The sequence below is a fragment of the Bufo bufo genome, chromosome 8, assembly GCF_905171765.1.
Source record: "Bufo bufo chromosome 8, aBufBuf1.1, whole genome shotgun sequence".
NCBI classification, from domain to species: Eukaryota; Metazoa; Chordata; class Amphibia; order Anura; family Bufonidae; genus Bufo; species Bufo bufo.
In genome coordinates, this window is record NC_053396.1 from 183,332,088 (window position 1) to 183,347,294 (window position 15,207).

The 15,207-nt window shown below is 46.2% G+C and overlaps 1 protein-coding gene across 2 annotated transcripts in view; it reads left to right on the forward strand.

The window, feature by feature from the left end:
* The window catches only part of LOC120977519 (cytochrome P450 2F2-like), a 281,082-nt gene that overhangs the window by 214,566 nt on the left and 51,309 nt on the right, over nt 1-15,207 (forward strand). For both annotated transcript variants that reach the window (XM_040405509.1, XM_040405510.1), the window contains exon 2: nt 230-407. In XM_040405509.1, the coding sequence (XP_040261443.1) occupies nt 231-407 (177 nt within the window). In that variant the 5' untranslated portion in view covers nt 230. The remainder of the gene's footprint in view (nt 1-229; nt 408-15,207) is intronic.

Consider the following 15,207-nt stretch of genomic DNA (forward strand, 5'->3'; position numbering starts at 1 on the left):
GGATGTTTTTAGCTTTAACCAGGACAAGAAGGAAGACCCTTATCTCTATGTAGACCCCTGAAGGCAGCTACAGGGAAATAAAATTCCCTGTATCTGCCATTGGAGCCAGTTGAAACTCCTGCCATCCTTCTATTAAGGTGGCCCTTCTATATAATATTAATGTACCTGGGTGTTGTGCAGATAATGGGGAACCTCTTTACTAATTCTGCATATGAATTTCTGTTCACAGGATGGATTTATACGTGGTCACTACAGTCCTCTTGACATTTATCATAGCCAGCGTGTTGGCTAAGTATATAAAGATATTATTGGAGAGGTCAAACCTGCCTCCTGGACCAATGCCTCTTCCCATCATCGGTACTCTTCATAAGATTAGTTTAACCAATATTGTGAAGTCCCTCAGGAATGTGAGTATAGCATATATAGCATGTGTGTGGATAACTAGAAATAAAGGCATCACTTGTGTAATGTTGAAGGTCGAAGTGGGGCTGAGGTAATTGAAGGGGTTGTCTCACTACAATTATGTAGACAAAGCTAATACCAGGCACTTACTAATGTATAGTGAGTGTCCATACTGCCACCTTGATTCATTTTTCCATCACATTATATGCTGCTTGTGCAACGGGCGTGTCATGGACTAGGGTAGGGAAGCATGCACCCCTGACTGCCACCCACGCGTCTGCCCCTACCTACTTGAATGATCCTTCCTAGATAACGGGGCACAATTGGACGGCAGTCCCTAACTTAAGTAAGCGCATGGGAAACAAAAGACAGGACAAACAGAACACAAAGCAAGTCAAACTAGCCGAAGTCAAATACCTGTCACTACCAGAGCTTTGAGACGTTCTCACAGCTCTGTTTCTCCACCCCTGTGATGATGTCACTACTAGAGCTTGGAGGAGTTCTCACTGCTCTGTTTCTCCGCCCCTGTGATGAGGTTTTTACTTTCTGTTTCCTTCCTCCCAGCTGTTCCTCCTGCGTTTGATTTCCCTGCCTTTAAATCACCCCTCCTCCTTTTGTAGGGTGTGGATTATATTTCTCATTTGAGTTGTAGCTCTTGCTTGAGTGTCTTCACTTGTAAGCTATCATTTCACTGGACCTGTGTTCTGCTGCAGCAAGTACTCCGGATATTGCCAGCTGTCTTTGGATCCGTCTTCTCTGCTGCTGCAGCTCCTTCAGCTAAGTGTGCAGACATTGTAGTGTATCTGTTTATTTTATGACTGGATCTGAGGCGACCACGGTTCCCTCCATATACTGAGCAGGGCACCGGTGGCCGTGCCCCTTCCACTATTGTAGGGGTTACAGTGGTCATCAGTCTTAGGTACGCGGGCATGCCTCGTTCCACCATTTGGATCCGGGCATGTGCTTTAGCAGCATAGGGAGAGCTTTGAGGGTCTGACAAGGGTCACCCTTTATCCTCCCTAGTTTGGGTCCGGTCAGTAGCTCTCTTTACTGTGTATGCTCTTGTTGCTCACATACAGCCGTGACAATACCAGGAAGTCAAATCAGTACAAAGGAGCAACAAGAGCGAGTCCAAACACAAGCCGGAAATCAGTACCAGGAGATCACGACAAGCAACAGGGGATGAGCAAAAGCGAGGTCAAATGAGTAGAGCCTAGGTCAGGATTCAGGAACACAATGCCAAGAATACAGGAGCGTATAAAGACCTTAATCACAGGCAACCTGTGGCCAGCAGGCTGTTTGTTTAAATAGGCCTGGCTGGTGAGTCAAATGACGTGGCCAGCATCACGTGACTCACAGCAGCCCAACTCAGATGAGCACCGATCATCATTATCGGCGCTCGGCTCCCCTGCTGCTTGCCTGCTGCCATTGAGACGAGGACACAGGCTACATCCTTGCTCCTCTCCTTGCGCAGGTTGCCAGGGTCGGGTAGAATGGAATAGAATGCTCCATTCAACCTAACTGTAGCTATGCCATGTTTGCTGCCACCTGCTGGTGAACCAGGCACATTACATGAAATAAACAGTTGCAAACATCATTAGGAATGCACATTATGGTGAACCTGAAATAGAATGCATAGGTGACATACAGGTTAGAACAATAGAGATAGTAGCAGTGTGCAGAAGTGGTAACATCACTCTGGGGTGTTACACTTGTGTCCATGGTTTTATCCACCCTGCAATCAAACAGTGGTGGTCGCGTGCTTGCACACTATAGGAAAAGGCAGAGGTGGTTTAGGAGCTTAAAATGAGAAGTGTATAATGTGATGGAAAAATGAATCTAGTTATCAAAGGAGACAATATGGATAATAACAATACATTATTAAGTGACTTGTATTAAAGGGGTTTTCTGAGGCTTATGACCTATCTTCTGGATAGGTCACAAGTATGTGAGTGGTGGGGGTCCGCTGTTTGAGAACACAGGGGCACTCACAGTAGTGCCGCGGCCTTCTCTCAGGTTTTTGTAGGCTGTATAACTTCACATTCATGGCCAAGGTGCCACTCAGCCCCATAGAAGTAACCAGGGCTGAGTAGGATACCAAGCAAAGCCACTATACAATGTACGCACTCGGTTTGGTGAACAGGGAGAAAGCTGCAGCGCTCATAGGAACACCTGTGCATTCTCAAACAGCTAATTGGCGGAGATTCTGAGGAAGCCACCTTGACTCCTGGTTGATGTTTATAATACAACTTAAATTTAGAATGATTCCCATTTCTCAGCTCTATTGTTTGTATGTGAAATGTTGTGCAGCCATTTTATTATCTACCATTGTCTGAACACTGTTAGTGTAAATCAAGTTAAATGATCTGGATTGAAATTCTGCTGTTTGGCCACAAGATGCTGTGTTTTCCTAAACACAGCTAACAGACTGCATATTTTCCATATTCATGAAAGGTGGAGTTACAAATACTGTAGGAGAAAGGGAGCATCCATCTTAGAGGAAAATGAGACTGAGGAATAGAGATGTCTCGAACTATTCGCCGGCAAACATCGCTTACACAGGACACCCAATTTTCTACAGCTTCCGCTCGGAACCTTGACGCACCATCCTCCTCCAGCTCAGCTTCGGGCACCTCTCAAGTTACCACTCGCCCGCCCGCCGCCACCACCGACACTAGCACCACAGCCGCTTCACTTGATCTGTCAGAGGAGCTATTTACACATCAGTTGGAAAAAATGAGAGATGCGCAACCATTATTGCCAGAGGATGTAGCTAACAGGGATATGTCTCAGTCAGGCAGCATTACACACATGGACGTACGGTGTGATGATGATGATGTTGTACCCGCTGCTGCTTCCTTTGCTGAGTTGTCAGATATAAGTGAAGCGGTTGATGATGACGATGTGTCTGTGGATGTCACGTGGGTGCCCGCTCGAAGAGAAGAAGAACAGGGGGAAAGTTCAGATGGGGAGACAGAGAGGAGGAGGAGACGAGTTGGAAGCAGGGGGAGGTCGTCGCAAGGAGCTAGTGGCACAGTCAGACAGCATGTATCGGCACCCGGGGTCAGCCAGACAGCACGCCAATCAACGCATGCTGTTTCCACCACCAGAATGCCGTCATTGCAAAGCTCAGCAGTGTGGCATTTTTTGTGTGTGTCTGCCTCTGATAACAGCGATGCCATTTGCAACCTGTGCCAAAAGAAACTGAGTCGTGGGAAGTCCAACACCCACCTAGGTACAACTGCTTTGCGAAGGCACATGATCTCACATCACAAACGCCTATGGGATCAACACATGAGTACAAGCAGTACACAAACTCAAAGCCACCATCCTCCTCCTGGTCCAGCATCTTCAGCCACGTCAACCACTGCTGTCCTCCTTGCCCCATCTCAACCACCCGCCACTCCGCCTCTCACCTTCAGCAGTTCCTGCTCATCTGCCTACAGTCAGGTATCTGTCAAGGAAATGTTTGAGCGTAAGAAGCCAATGTCACAGAGTCACCCCCTTGCCCGGCGTCTGACAGCTGGCTTGTCGGAACTCTTATCCCGCCAGCTTTTACCATACAAGCTGGTGGAGTCTGAGGCCTTCAAAAAAATTTTAGCTATTGGGACACCGCAGTGGAAGGTACCCGGCCAAAATATTTTTTTTTCACAAAAGGCAATCCCCAACCTGTACTCTATTGTGGAAAAGGAAGTCATGGCATGTCTGGCACACAGTGTTGGGGCAAGGGTCCATCTGACCACTGATACCTGGTCTACAAAGCATGGTCAGGGCAGGTATATCACGTACACTGCACATTGGGTAAACCTGCTGATGGCTGCCAAGCATGGAATGCGTGGCTCTGCAGCGGAGTTGTTGACACTGCCACGACTTGCAGGCAGGCCTCCTGGAACCTCCTCTACTACTCCTACTCCATCCTCTTCGCTAACCTCCTCGGCTGAGTCCTCTTCTGCTGCTGCGTCTTGCTCCACATCAACTGCACCCCCCCCCCCAGCTCCCCAGGGGCTATTCCACATCCCGGATATGACAGTGTCACACTGTCTTGGGGTTGACTTGCCTGAAAGCAGAGAGTCACACCGGACCAGCACTCCTATCCACCCTGAACGCACAGGTGGATCAGTGGCTGACCCCGCACCAACTGGAGATCGGCAAACTGGTGTGTGACAACGGAAGCAATCTGTTGGCAGCATTGAATTTGGGCAAGCTGACACATGTGCCGTGCATGGCACATGTGTTGAATCTGATCGTACAACGCTTTGTGTATAAGTACCCAGGTTTACAGGACGTCTTCAAGCAGGCCAGGAAGGTGTGTGGCCATTTCAGGCGTTCCTACGCGGCTATGGTGCACTTTTCCGATATTCAGCGGTGAAACAACATGCCAGTGAGGCGCTTGATTTGCGACAGCCCGACACGTTGGAATTCAACACTCCTAATGTTCGACCGCCTGCTCCAACAAGAAAATGCCGTCAATGAGTATTTGTATGACCGGGGTGCTAGGACAGCCTCTGCGGAGCTGGGTATTTTTTTTCCACGTTACTGGACGCTCATGCGCAATGCCTGTAGGCTCATGCGTCCTTTTGAGGAGGTGACAAACCTAGTCAGTCCCACCGAAGGCACAATCAGCGACCTCATCCCATTTGTTATCCCATCTACGGCTGGATCAGGCCGTAGATGAGCGTGAAGAGGAAGAGGAAGAGTTGTGGTCACTATCAGCACCAGAAACAGCCTTATCATCATCGCTTGCTGGACCTGCGGCAACGCTGGAAGAGGAGTCTGAGGAAGAGGAGTCAGAGGAGGAATGTGGCTTTGAGGAGGAGGAAGACCAACCACAGCAGGCATCCCAGGGTGCTCGTTGTCACCTATCTGGGACCCGTGGTGTTGTACGTGGCTGGGGGGAAGAACAGACCTTCAATGAGATCAGTGAGGACGAGGAGCGGGACATGAGTAGCTCGGCATCCAACCTTGTGCAAATGGGGTCTTTCATGCTGTCATGCCTGTTGAGGGATCCTCGTATAAAAAGGCTGAAGGAGAACGACCTGTACTGGGTGGCCACGCTACTAGACCACCCCCGGTATAAGCAGAAAGTGCCTAAAATGTTACAGAATTACCAGAAGTCGGAAAGGATGCAGCAGTTCCAAAACAAGTTAAAAAGTATGCTTTACACAACGTATAAGGGTGATGTCACAGCACAACGGGAATCTAACAGGGAAAGAGGTGAAAGTAATCTTCCTCCTACCACGACCACGCCGGCAAGGACAGGACGCTTTTCAGACGTGTTGTTGATGGAGGACATGCAGAGCTTTTTAAGTCCTACGCATTGCCACAGCCCTTCGGGGTCCACCCTCAGAGAATGACTCGACCGACAGGTAGCAGACTACCTCGCCTTAACTGCAGATATCGACACTCTGAGGAGCGATGAACCCCATGACTACTGGGTGTGCAGGCTTGACCTGTGGCCTGAGCTATCCCAATTTGCGATAGACCTTCTGGCCTGCCCCGCTTCAAGTGTCCTGTCAGAAAGGACCTTCAGCGCAGCAGGAGGTATTGTCACTGAGAAGAGAAGTCGCCTAGGTCAAAAATGTCTAGATTACCTCACCTTTATTAAGATGAATGAGGCATGGATCCAGAAGGGACTGACAGTGGGGGATGCATTTGACTAAAAAAGGCCTGATGAGATCCCTTGGGCTAAAAATGGTCCCCACGCTGCTGTATTTAATCTCTGCATGCCGGATGACTTGCGTGACTTCTCCGCCACCAACTTGGGTTCAAGCCCCAATGTTTTAGTACACTTTCTGCCTGGAAAACATAAATTTTTCCTGCCGCTGATACAGTAGCGGCTGCAAAAATACCTAATTTTTCAGGCATTTGTACATGCCTAATTTTTCTGGCCTCTGGTGCTGCACTGCGGCTGCAAATACAAAACAAAAAAAAAGACACATGTGTCAATTCCCCTTCATGATCGTTACCTTTTTTGGTGAAGGGGCTTGCGTATCACAATGAAGCAACCACCTCTATGAGTGTGTTGGCAATGTTGGCACACCCCAGATGATAAGGTCGTTGCTTCATTGTGAACAGACCAAAAGTGATCGGCTGGATAATTTTTCATAGAAAAAACATTAATTTTCTTTGTGATCATCTAAGGTGATCATTAAAGCCTACTAGGCCAACAATGGGCCCACACTGCAGAATCATTGTTTTCTGGGTCACTTAACTGTCACTGAACTACCTCAGCGCGACCATAGGCTTTGAAAAACCGACATCGCCTGCAATCTCCCGAAAGTGCGCACAAGCACAGTCATCACCACACCAAGAATGACGCATAGAGGAATAAAATTTATGTCATGAGTGTGTCAACTATTGACAACTCTTTGCGGTTGTTTGCGGTGCGTTAAATGGGGAGTTTGATCTGTCAGAGTTTGGTCTGTCACTGTGAAGCGGGCGTAACCCGTACACTACCTGATCGATACAACATCATACCTGATTGTATACACATACTGGATGTTTTAAAGCACGTTATTCCAAACAATTTAGGAATGTTAGGTGATTTATGCCCTTTATGGATTAAAACCCGAGTCTGCGTCAACTACGTAATTTTCCATTGGAGTATTGCCATGGATCCCCATCTGGCATGCCACAATCCAGGTGTTAGTCCCCTTGAAACAACTTTTCCATCACTATTGTGGCCAGAAAGAGTCCCTGTGGGTTTTAAAATTCGCCTGCTTATTGAAGTCTTTGGCGGTTAGCCCGGTTCGCCCCCGTTCGTGAACATTTGCGTAAATTCGCGTTCGCCGATCGCGAACGGAAAATGTTATGTTCGCGACATCTCTACTGAGGAACTGTGTGAGCAGAGGATCCGTCGACATCCAGGTGTGGGAGCATCCCTCAGTGACCAGAGCTGCAGTTAAGTGAAGCTGAGTGTGTACATGACCCTGATCCTGTCCAGAGGAACGAGGATTGCTTCCAGGAACACTGACGATAGCTGAGGAGCAAAGCAACATACACTGCGGTACTGCATGCTTGTTGGAGAGGCATTTGTTCGGTTCACAGTCACCAGCGGATGCAGATCAGAACCGTGTCGGTAAGACTGATCGTGCATTCACCTCATCACAGTGTTGGCGCCTAGAACTTTAGAGACTGAGACCAATCCTGTAGTTTGCTAGATAGGATTTCTGTTTGTGTCAGGATACAAGTGTTGCTGGCTGTTCATTGCAAGGACTCCACATTTTACAGTGACATTTCACACTGGAGAGCTGATAATCTTACCCACAAACTCAAGCCAGGCTGGCGTTTCGGCTCAGAAGGAATACGCAGGCACGTGCTACAAGACCAGTTATGGGAAGGGGAATACTGTAGAGCATTGTAAGTTTGTAAGCTGTTGTGCTGCACCGGAGGCTAGCCCGTACCACACACCCAAACAGTTTTTCTTGATTTTAAGGGTAATAACAGGTAAGGCATGGCTGTTAAATTTGTCCGCAAGTAGGTAAATTACTGCTCTATCCTCCAGAATCCATCGGAGTGCGCCGCGTGGTGCAGCATAAGGGTCTCAGTCATAATCCACGTTAAAGAAAAATACTGTTTTGGCAAAGACTGGTGTCCGGGTTGCTTCTCTTGTTTGTGACTTCGCTGTATCCTGGGGAACCCACCCCGGTTCACGGCTTACAACTTGGCATAGTCTGCAGGATACAGTGACCGTTATGGACGGGAACTCGTGGGAGACCTTCCCCAGCGCCAATGGCCAAAGGACCCAGCTCAGGGTGGTCCATTGCAAAGCCAACACTGTTGATACAGCTTGCCCCGCCATGCCCGTCCCAATAGGGTACATCCCCTTGGGGGCGCTATTGCGTCATCTGCCAAAATTTGACCGTAAAAACATGACTTTGCAGGACTGGACTGAAAGGGTGCGGTGCGGTTAGAATGTGTAAACTGACCCCCGAGCTGAGGGCAGAGGTTGCGTTGGGGGCTCTAGAGGGTGATGTCAGACAGACATTGATGGTAAGGCTCAAATCTGAGAGAGACACCCTAAAGAAAATATTCTCCCTGCTGGAGAGACCCCAGGGGGGACGTGCTAAAGTAGTGCAGTTGCGGAGCCACTTCTTCAACCGACCACAGCAAGAGAGCGAGACCCTAATACAGTACTCCAAAGCCCTACAGGAGATGTTAAATTAAATACAGCGGCGAGACCGAGAGGCCATGGGAGCCTACCGGGAAGTGGACCGGCTACTATGAGACCAGTTCATAGTGGGGATCTCCAACAAATTCTTACAGGACAGATGGCAAGAGATGACCCCTCCGACAGCCGACATTCTACATCATCTACCTAGCCGTCGTGGACAGAACACATGCATGTGGTGGCAAGAGTAGTGAGTAGTACCCATGCTACAGGGGACCGGTTGGGGTCTGAGGACTCTGCCCTGCAGACAGAATTGAGAGAACTTCGGCTGGAAGTGTCCCAGATGAAGACAGGATCCCCCGGTCTCTGAAAATGACCCCAGCACCCCTCCTTCCTCTGCTGGGCTTGTTGACAGTACGGCCATTTGGCCAGAGAGTGCCCAGAACAGATGAAGTCTGAGCTGACTTTAAACTTCTGAACGCCTGTACGCTGCCTCAATGTTGAAGACTGCGAGTTAACCGTTCCTGGGAATACCTTGCTGGCCAAAGTTTATATGTCTGAAGGGGACATCCCTCAACTCAAGGGCTTGATGCTACATCCAGATATGAGATCAGCCTGGACCTATGCTGTAGAGGTCCATCAAAGGGAGACCGAAACCCCGACAGCGGAGTGGAACAGGCGAGTGATCATGGCCCGGATGCGGGTGGACTGCAAGACCCTGACTCCAGGACAACAGAAGTTGTTGGAAGACGCTCTTTGGGAATTTCAGGAGCTGTTCTCGAGACATGATGAGGACTTGGGGTGTGCTTCCGCCATCGAGCACGAAATCCCTACCGGCAATGCTGCTCTGATCAGGGAACGTTACCGGCAAATCCCGCCCAAAATGTACCAGGAGGTGAAGCACATGGTGGCTAGCATGTTGGAAAAATAGGTGATCCAGGAGAGTCAAAGTCCTTAGGCTGCTCCAGTAGTCTTGGTGCGGAATAAAGATGTGAGTCTCTGCTTCCGCATGGATTATCGGAAGCTGAATGCCAAGACTGTCCGGGATGCCTACCCCCTTCCGTGAATTGAGGAGTCGTTGTCCGCCCTGAGTAATGCAAAGTTCTTCTCGACTCTTGACCTGGCCAGTGGGTATTCGCAGGTACCAGTGGTCAAGATGGACAAAGCAAAGATGGCCTTCATCCTACCTATGGAACTCCATGAGTTCAACCAGATGCCATTCGGCCTGTCCAATGCCCCGGGAACATTCCAGTGGTTGATGGAGCATTGTCTGGGAGACCTCAACCTCGAGTCGTATTGATATACCTGGATGACATAATAGTGTTTGGGGCGTCCTTTGTGGTGAGGAGCTGTAGTCTGCAAAAGAGCAACATGTCTGGGCTGCCCATTGGGCACGTGAAGGTGGGCTTGTTAAACAAGTTATCAAGGGGCACTGTGGGGGGCGCAAAGAATCGTCCTATCTAGTGGGGGCCCCGGAAACAAGAGGCCTTTGAAGACATGAAGGAGACGCTGACCAGTGCCCCGATTCTGGCTTGTGCGCAGTTTGACACCCCACTCCTACTGTACAGTCGTGGCCAAAAGTTTTGAGAATAATAGCAATTTGCATATACTCCAGAATGTTATGAAGAGTGATCAGATGAATTGCATAGTCCTTCTTTGCCATTATGTCAGGCTGATTGGGTTAAAATGGCAGACTTGACATGTTAAAAGGAGGGTGATGCTTGAAATCATTGTTCTTCCATTGTTAACCATGGTGACCTGCAAAGAAACGCGTGCAGCCATCATTGCGTTGCATAAAAATGGCTTCACAGGCAAGGATATTGTGGCTACTAAGATTGCACCTCAATCAACAATTTATAGGATCATCAAGAACTTCAAGGAAAGAGGTTCAATTCTTGTTAAGAAGGCTTCAGGGCATCCAAGAAAGTCCAGCAAATGCCAGGATCGTCTCCTAAAGAGGATTCAGCTGCGGGATCGGAGTGCCACCAGTGCAGAGCTTGCTCAGGAATGGCAGCAGGCAGGTGTGAGCGCATCTGCACGCACAGTGAGGCGAAGACTTTTGGAAGATGGCCTGGTGTCAAGAAGGGCAGCAAAGAAGCCACTTCTCTCCAAAAAAAATATCAGGGACAGATTGATCTTCTGCAGAAAGTATGGTGAATGGACTGCTGAGGACAGGGGCAAAGTCATATTCTCCGATGAAGCCTCTTTCCGATTGTTTGGGGCATCTGGAAAAAGGCTTGTCCGGAGAAGAAAAGGTGAGCGCTACCATCAGTCCTGTGTCATGCCAACAGTAAAGCATCCTGAGACCATTCATGTGTGGGGTTGCTTCTCATCCAAGGGAGTGGGCTCACTCACAATTTTGCCCAAAAACACAGCCATGAATAAAGAATGGTACCAAAACACCCTCCAACAGCAACTTCTTCCAACAATCCAACAACAGTTTGGTGAAGAACAATGCATTTTCCAGCACGATGGAGCACCGTGCCATAAGCAAAAGTGATAACTAAGTGGCTTGGATACCAAAACGTTGACATTTTGGGTCCATGGCCTGGAGACTCCCCAGATCTTAATCCCATTGAGAACTTGTGGTCAATCCTCAAGAGGTGGGTGGACAAACAAAAACCCACTAATTCTGACAAACTCCAAGAAGTGATTATGAAAGAATGGGTTGCTATTAGTCAGGAATTGGCCCAGAAGTTGATTGAGAGCATGCCCAGTCGAATTGCAGAGGTCCTGAAAAAGAAGGGCCAACACTGCAAATACTGACTCTTTGCATAAATGTCATGTAATGTCGATAAAAGCCTTTGAAACGTATGAAGTGCGTGTAATTATATTTCACTACATCACAGAAACAACTGAAACAACGATCCAAAAGCAGTTTAGCAGCAAACTTTGTGAAAACTAATATTTGTGTCATTCTCAAAACTTTTGGCCACGACTGTACACTGACGGAAGTCTACGTGGTCGGGGGGCTGTGTAATCCCAAGTCCAGGACGGACGTGAGAGAGTCATTGCCTATGGCAGCCGGTCTCTGTGGGATTCAGAGCATAAACCTGACAACTATACCTCCATTAAATTGGAACTACTGGCACTGGTGTGGGCCATGACCGGAAAGGTGCGCGGAGTACCTGACAGGTGCAGAGGTGACCGTGATGATGAACAACAACCCGTTAGCACATCTGGAGAATGCAAAGCTCAGTACGCTTGAACATAGCCTTTCTAAGTACCAATACTGCATCAAGTTCCGTTCAGGGAGGGAGAACGGCAACACCGATGCACTCTCCCAAGTCCCTGTAGGGTTGTCAACTCAGAGTGCCGATGAGGATCTAGAGGACACTGAAACTCCTGACTAGTGTTGGTCGCAAATATTCTAATCACAAATTTTGATTGCGAATATTGGCACTTCGAGAATTCCCGAATATCTAGAATATAGTGCTATATCTTCGTAATCGTGAATATTCTAGATTTTTTTTCATCAGTACCCATGATCTCTCACTGTTTCTTGCTTGTGGGCCAATGAGAAGGCTGCAATATCTTTGACTTTAGGAGTAGTGTTGATCGTGAAAATTGGCTATTGTGCCAATCAAGAAAATAATGACTGGAGATCAAAAACTCTAGAATTTACGAATTTATGGCGAATATTAGGTGAAAAATTCGGGATATATCGCGAATACGAATATTGCTTATGCATCACTGCTCCTGACCTTGGTCAATTGCCCATGTTCCAGGACGTGGCACATTCAAGTGGGGTGGCGTCCGGAATGCCAATGGTGCTGGGAAAGACGTTGGCTGATTGGAAGAGGGTCCAGAATGGCTGCCCGGACCCGTGGAAAGTGAAAGAATGGGTCCGGGCCAACATCTGGCCTCGGCCAGAAGAGTGGGCCTGTCTAACTCCAGAGGGCCAGAAATTGTTGAAACAGTGGAACAAGCTGACTGTTACCCAGGGCCTCCTGTGTCGGACCATATACTTGCAATCAGAGCTACAGTGCCGGCAACAGATTGTCATCCTTATATTACACAAAGGAGAAAAGAATACCGAGATAGTAGCCGCACATCTACAAAAATATCAATTTATTTAAAGCAACAGACACAACAAAGAATGGGTTAAAAACATTGTATACAATGAATCTGGGTCATGTGAACTGGATGTAGACACATGTCCCCCTGACTCACCACAAAGTCATAAACATTCCCCCACATGTGCAAATAAGCAGCAGCTAAAAATACATGTAATCCATCAACAATGAAAGAAATGAGAAGCTATAATACTTATCATTTAGGATAGCATGGTGGAGGTATACGTGGTGGTCAGAAAACAAGCCCAACGCGTATCGCCAGGCTCTGCTGGCTTCCTCAGGGGTGCCTGTTCCTGAATGACACATAGACTCATATATACACATAATAATCATTAATGATAATCGATTGAACCTGTGTTGAGGCGGCAAAGTGGGGCGTGGGGGTGGCAACCTTCCATTCAGCTGGTCAGTGGGAGGGATGAGGAGAGGAAGCGGGGCTAAGTATATTAAATATGCGCTTTAGATATGCGCTTGTTGCTGCTCATGTGAATTCCGACATCAGCAGCGGCCAGAAATGACGGGCACCCGTGTGCGTCGCCGAGCCGGCGCGTCTTGCGTTCCAAATACCGGAAATGGCAGGGCGCGCATGCTCACAAGATACACACTGCGTGCCAAACACCGGAAGTCCTGCAATATGAAGAGCCGTGGACGCACCCGGAAAAAAGGGTCCCGCGGACAAAGAGACAAAGCGGAGCATAGCCACAAGGAAAGGGGAGGGGAGGAAAGAAAACAATATCAAAATCTAACTGGCCTGAATTAAACACACCAGGCACAGTCAGCCATAATCCAAGTGGGCATAACTCGGCATAATCCACAAAACAAAAAAACACACAAAAGAAACCCAAACAAAGAGACACAGAATAAAATATTAGTGAAAAGTCAAGTCCAATGGATACTATGCAGCAATGCACTGTCCCAAGTTTGGCGACCACAATAAATCAATATATGTCGAGCAACATGCTCATTGAAATAGCCGTATATTATAATAGCACCATCAAGTAGCGTGTACAGTTCAATGCTGCATAGATACCCATATACATGATGTCCAGACTATATGGCCATTTGATAAAAAAAAAAACTATTTACGTGGATTAATTGTGTTTCTAATTTCTTATTGTGATTTGTTTATATTATTTCTTTTAGTTATTTTTACATAATTTTTTATTATTTATTTTTTGTTATTTTTTATTATTATTATTTTTTATATTTTATTTTTTATATTATTATTTTGTATTTTTTTTATATTATTTATTTTTTAGAAAATTGACATTATTTATTATATCTTAAATATTTATTTTCTTGTTTTTTATATTATTGTGTTTATATAATTTTTTGTAATTATTTATTTTTGTTATTTTTTATTTATTTATATTATTACATAATATAAATAAATAATAAATAAAAAATAACAAAATAAATAATTACAAAAAATTATATAAACACAATAATATAAAAAACAAGAAAATAAATATTTAAGATATAATAAATAATGTCAATTTTCAAAAAAATAAATAATATAAAAAAAATAAAAAAATACTAAATAATAATATAAAAAATAAAATATAAATAATAATAATAATAATAATAAAAAATAACAAAAAATAAATAATAAAAAATTATGTAAAAATAACTAAAAGAAATAATATAAACAAATCACAATAAGAAATTAGAAACACAATTAATCCACGTAAATAGTTTTTTTTTATCAAATGGCCATATAGTCTTGACATCATGTATATGGGTATCTATGCAGCATTGAACTGTACACGCTACTTGATGGTGCTATTATAATATACGGCTATTTCAATGAGCATGTTGCTCGACATATATTGATTTATTGTGGTCGCCAAACTTGGGACAGTGCATTGCTGCATAGTATCCATTGGACTTGACTTTTCACTAATATTTTATTCTGTGTCTCTTTGTTTGGGTTTCTTTTGTGTGTTTTTTTGTTTTGTGGATTATGCCGAGTTATGCCCACTTGGATTATGGCTGACTGTGCCTGGTGTGTTTAATTCAGGCCAGTTAGATTTTGATATTGTTTTCTTTCCTCCCCTCCCCTTTCCTTGTGGCTATGCTCCTCTTTGTCTCTTTGTCCGCGGGACCCTCTTTTCCGGGTGCGTCCACGGCTCTTCATATTGCAGGACTTCCGGTGTTTGGCACGCAGTGTGTGTCTTGTGAGCATGCGCGCCCTGCCATTTGCGGTTGCCGCCCCCACGCCCCACTTTGCCGCCTCGACACAGGTTCAATCGATTATCATTAATGATTATTATGTGTATATATGAGTCTATGTGTCATTCAGGAACAGGCACCCCTGAGGAAGCCAGCAGAGCCTGGCGATACGCGTTGGGCTTGTTTTCTGACCACCACGCATACCTCCACCATGCTATCCTAAATGATAAGTATTATAGCTTCTCATTTCTTTCATTGTTGATGGATTACATGTATTTTTAGCTGCTGCTTATTTGCACATGTGGGGGAATGTTTATGACTTTGTGGTGAGTCAGGGGGACATGTGTCTACATCCAGTTCACATGACCCAGATTCATTGTATACAATGTTTTTAACCCATTCTTTGTTGTGTCTGTTGCTTTAAATAAATTGATATTTTTGTAGATG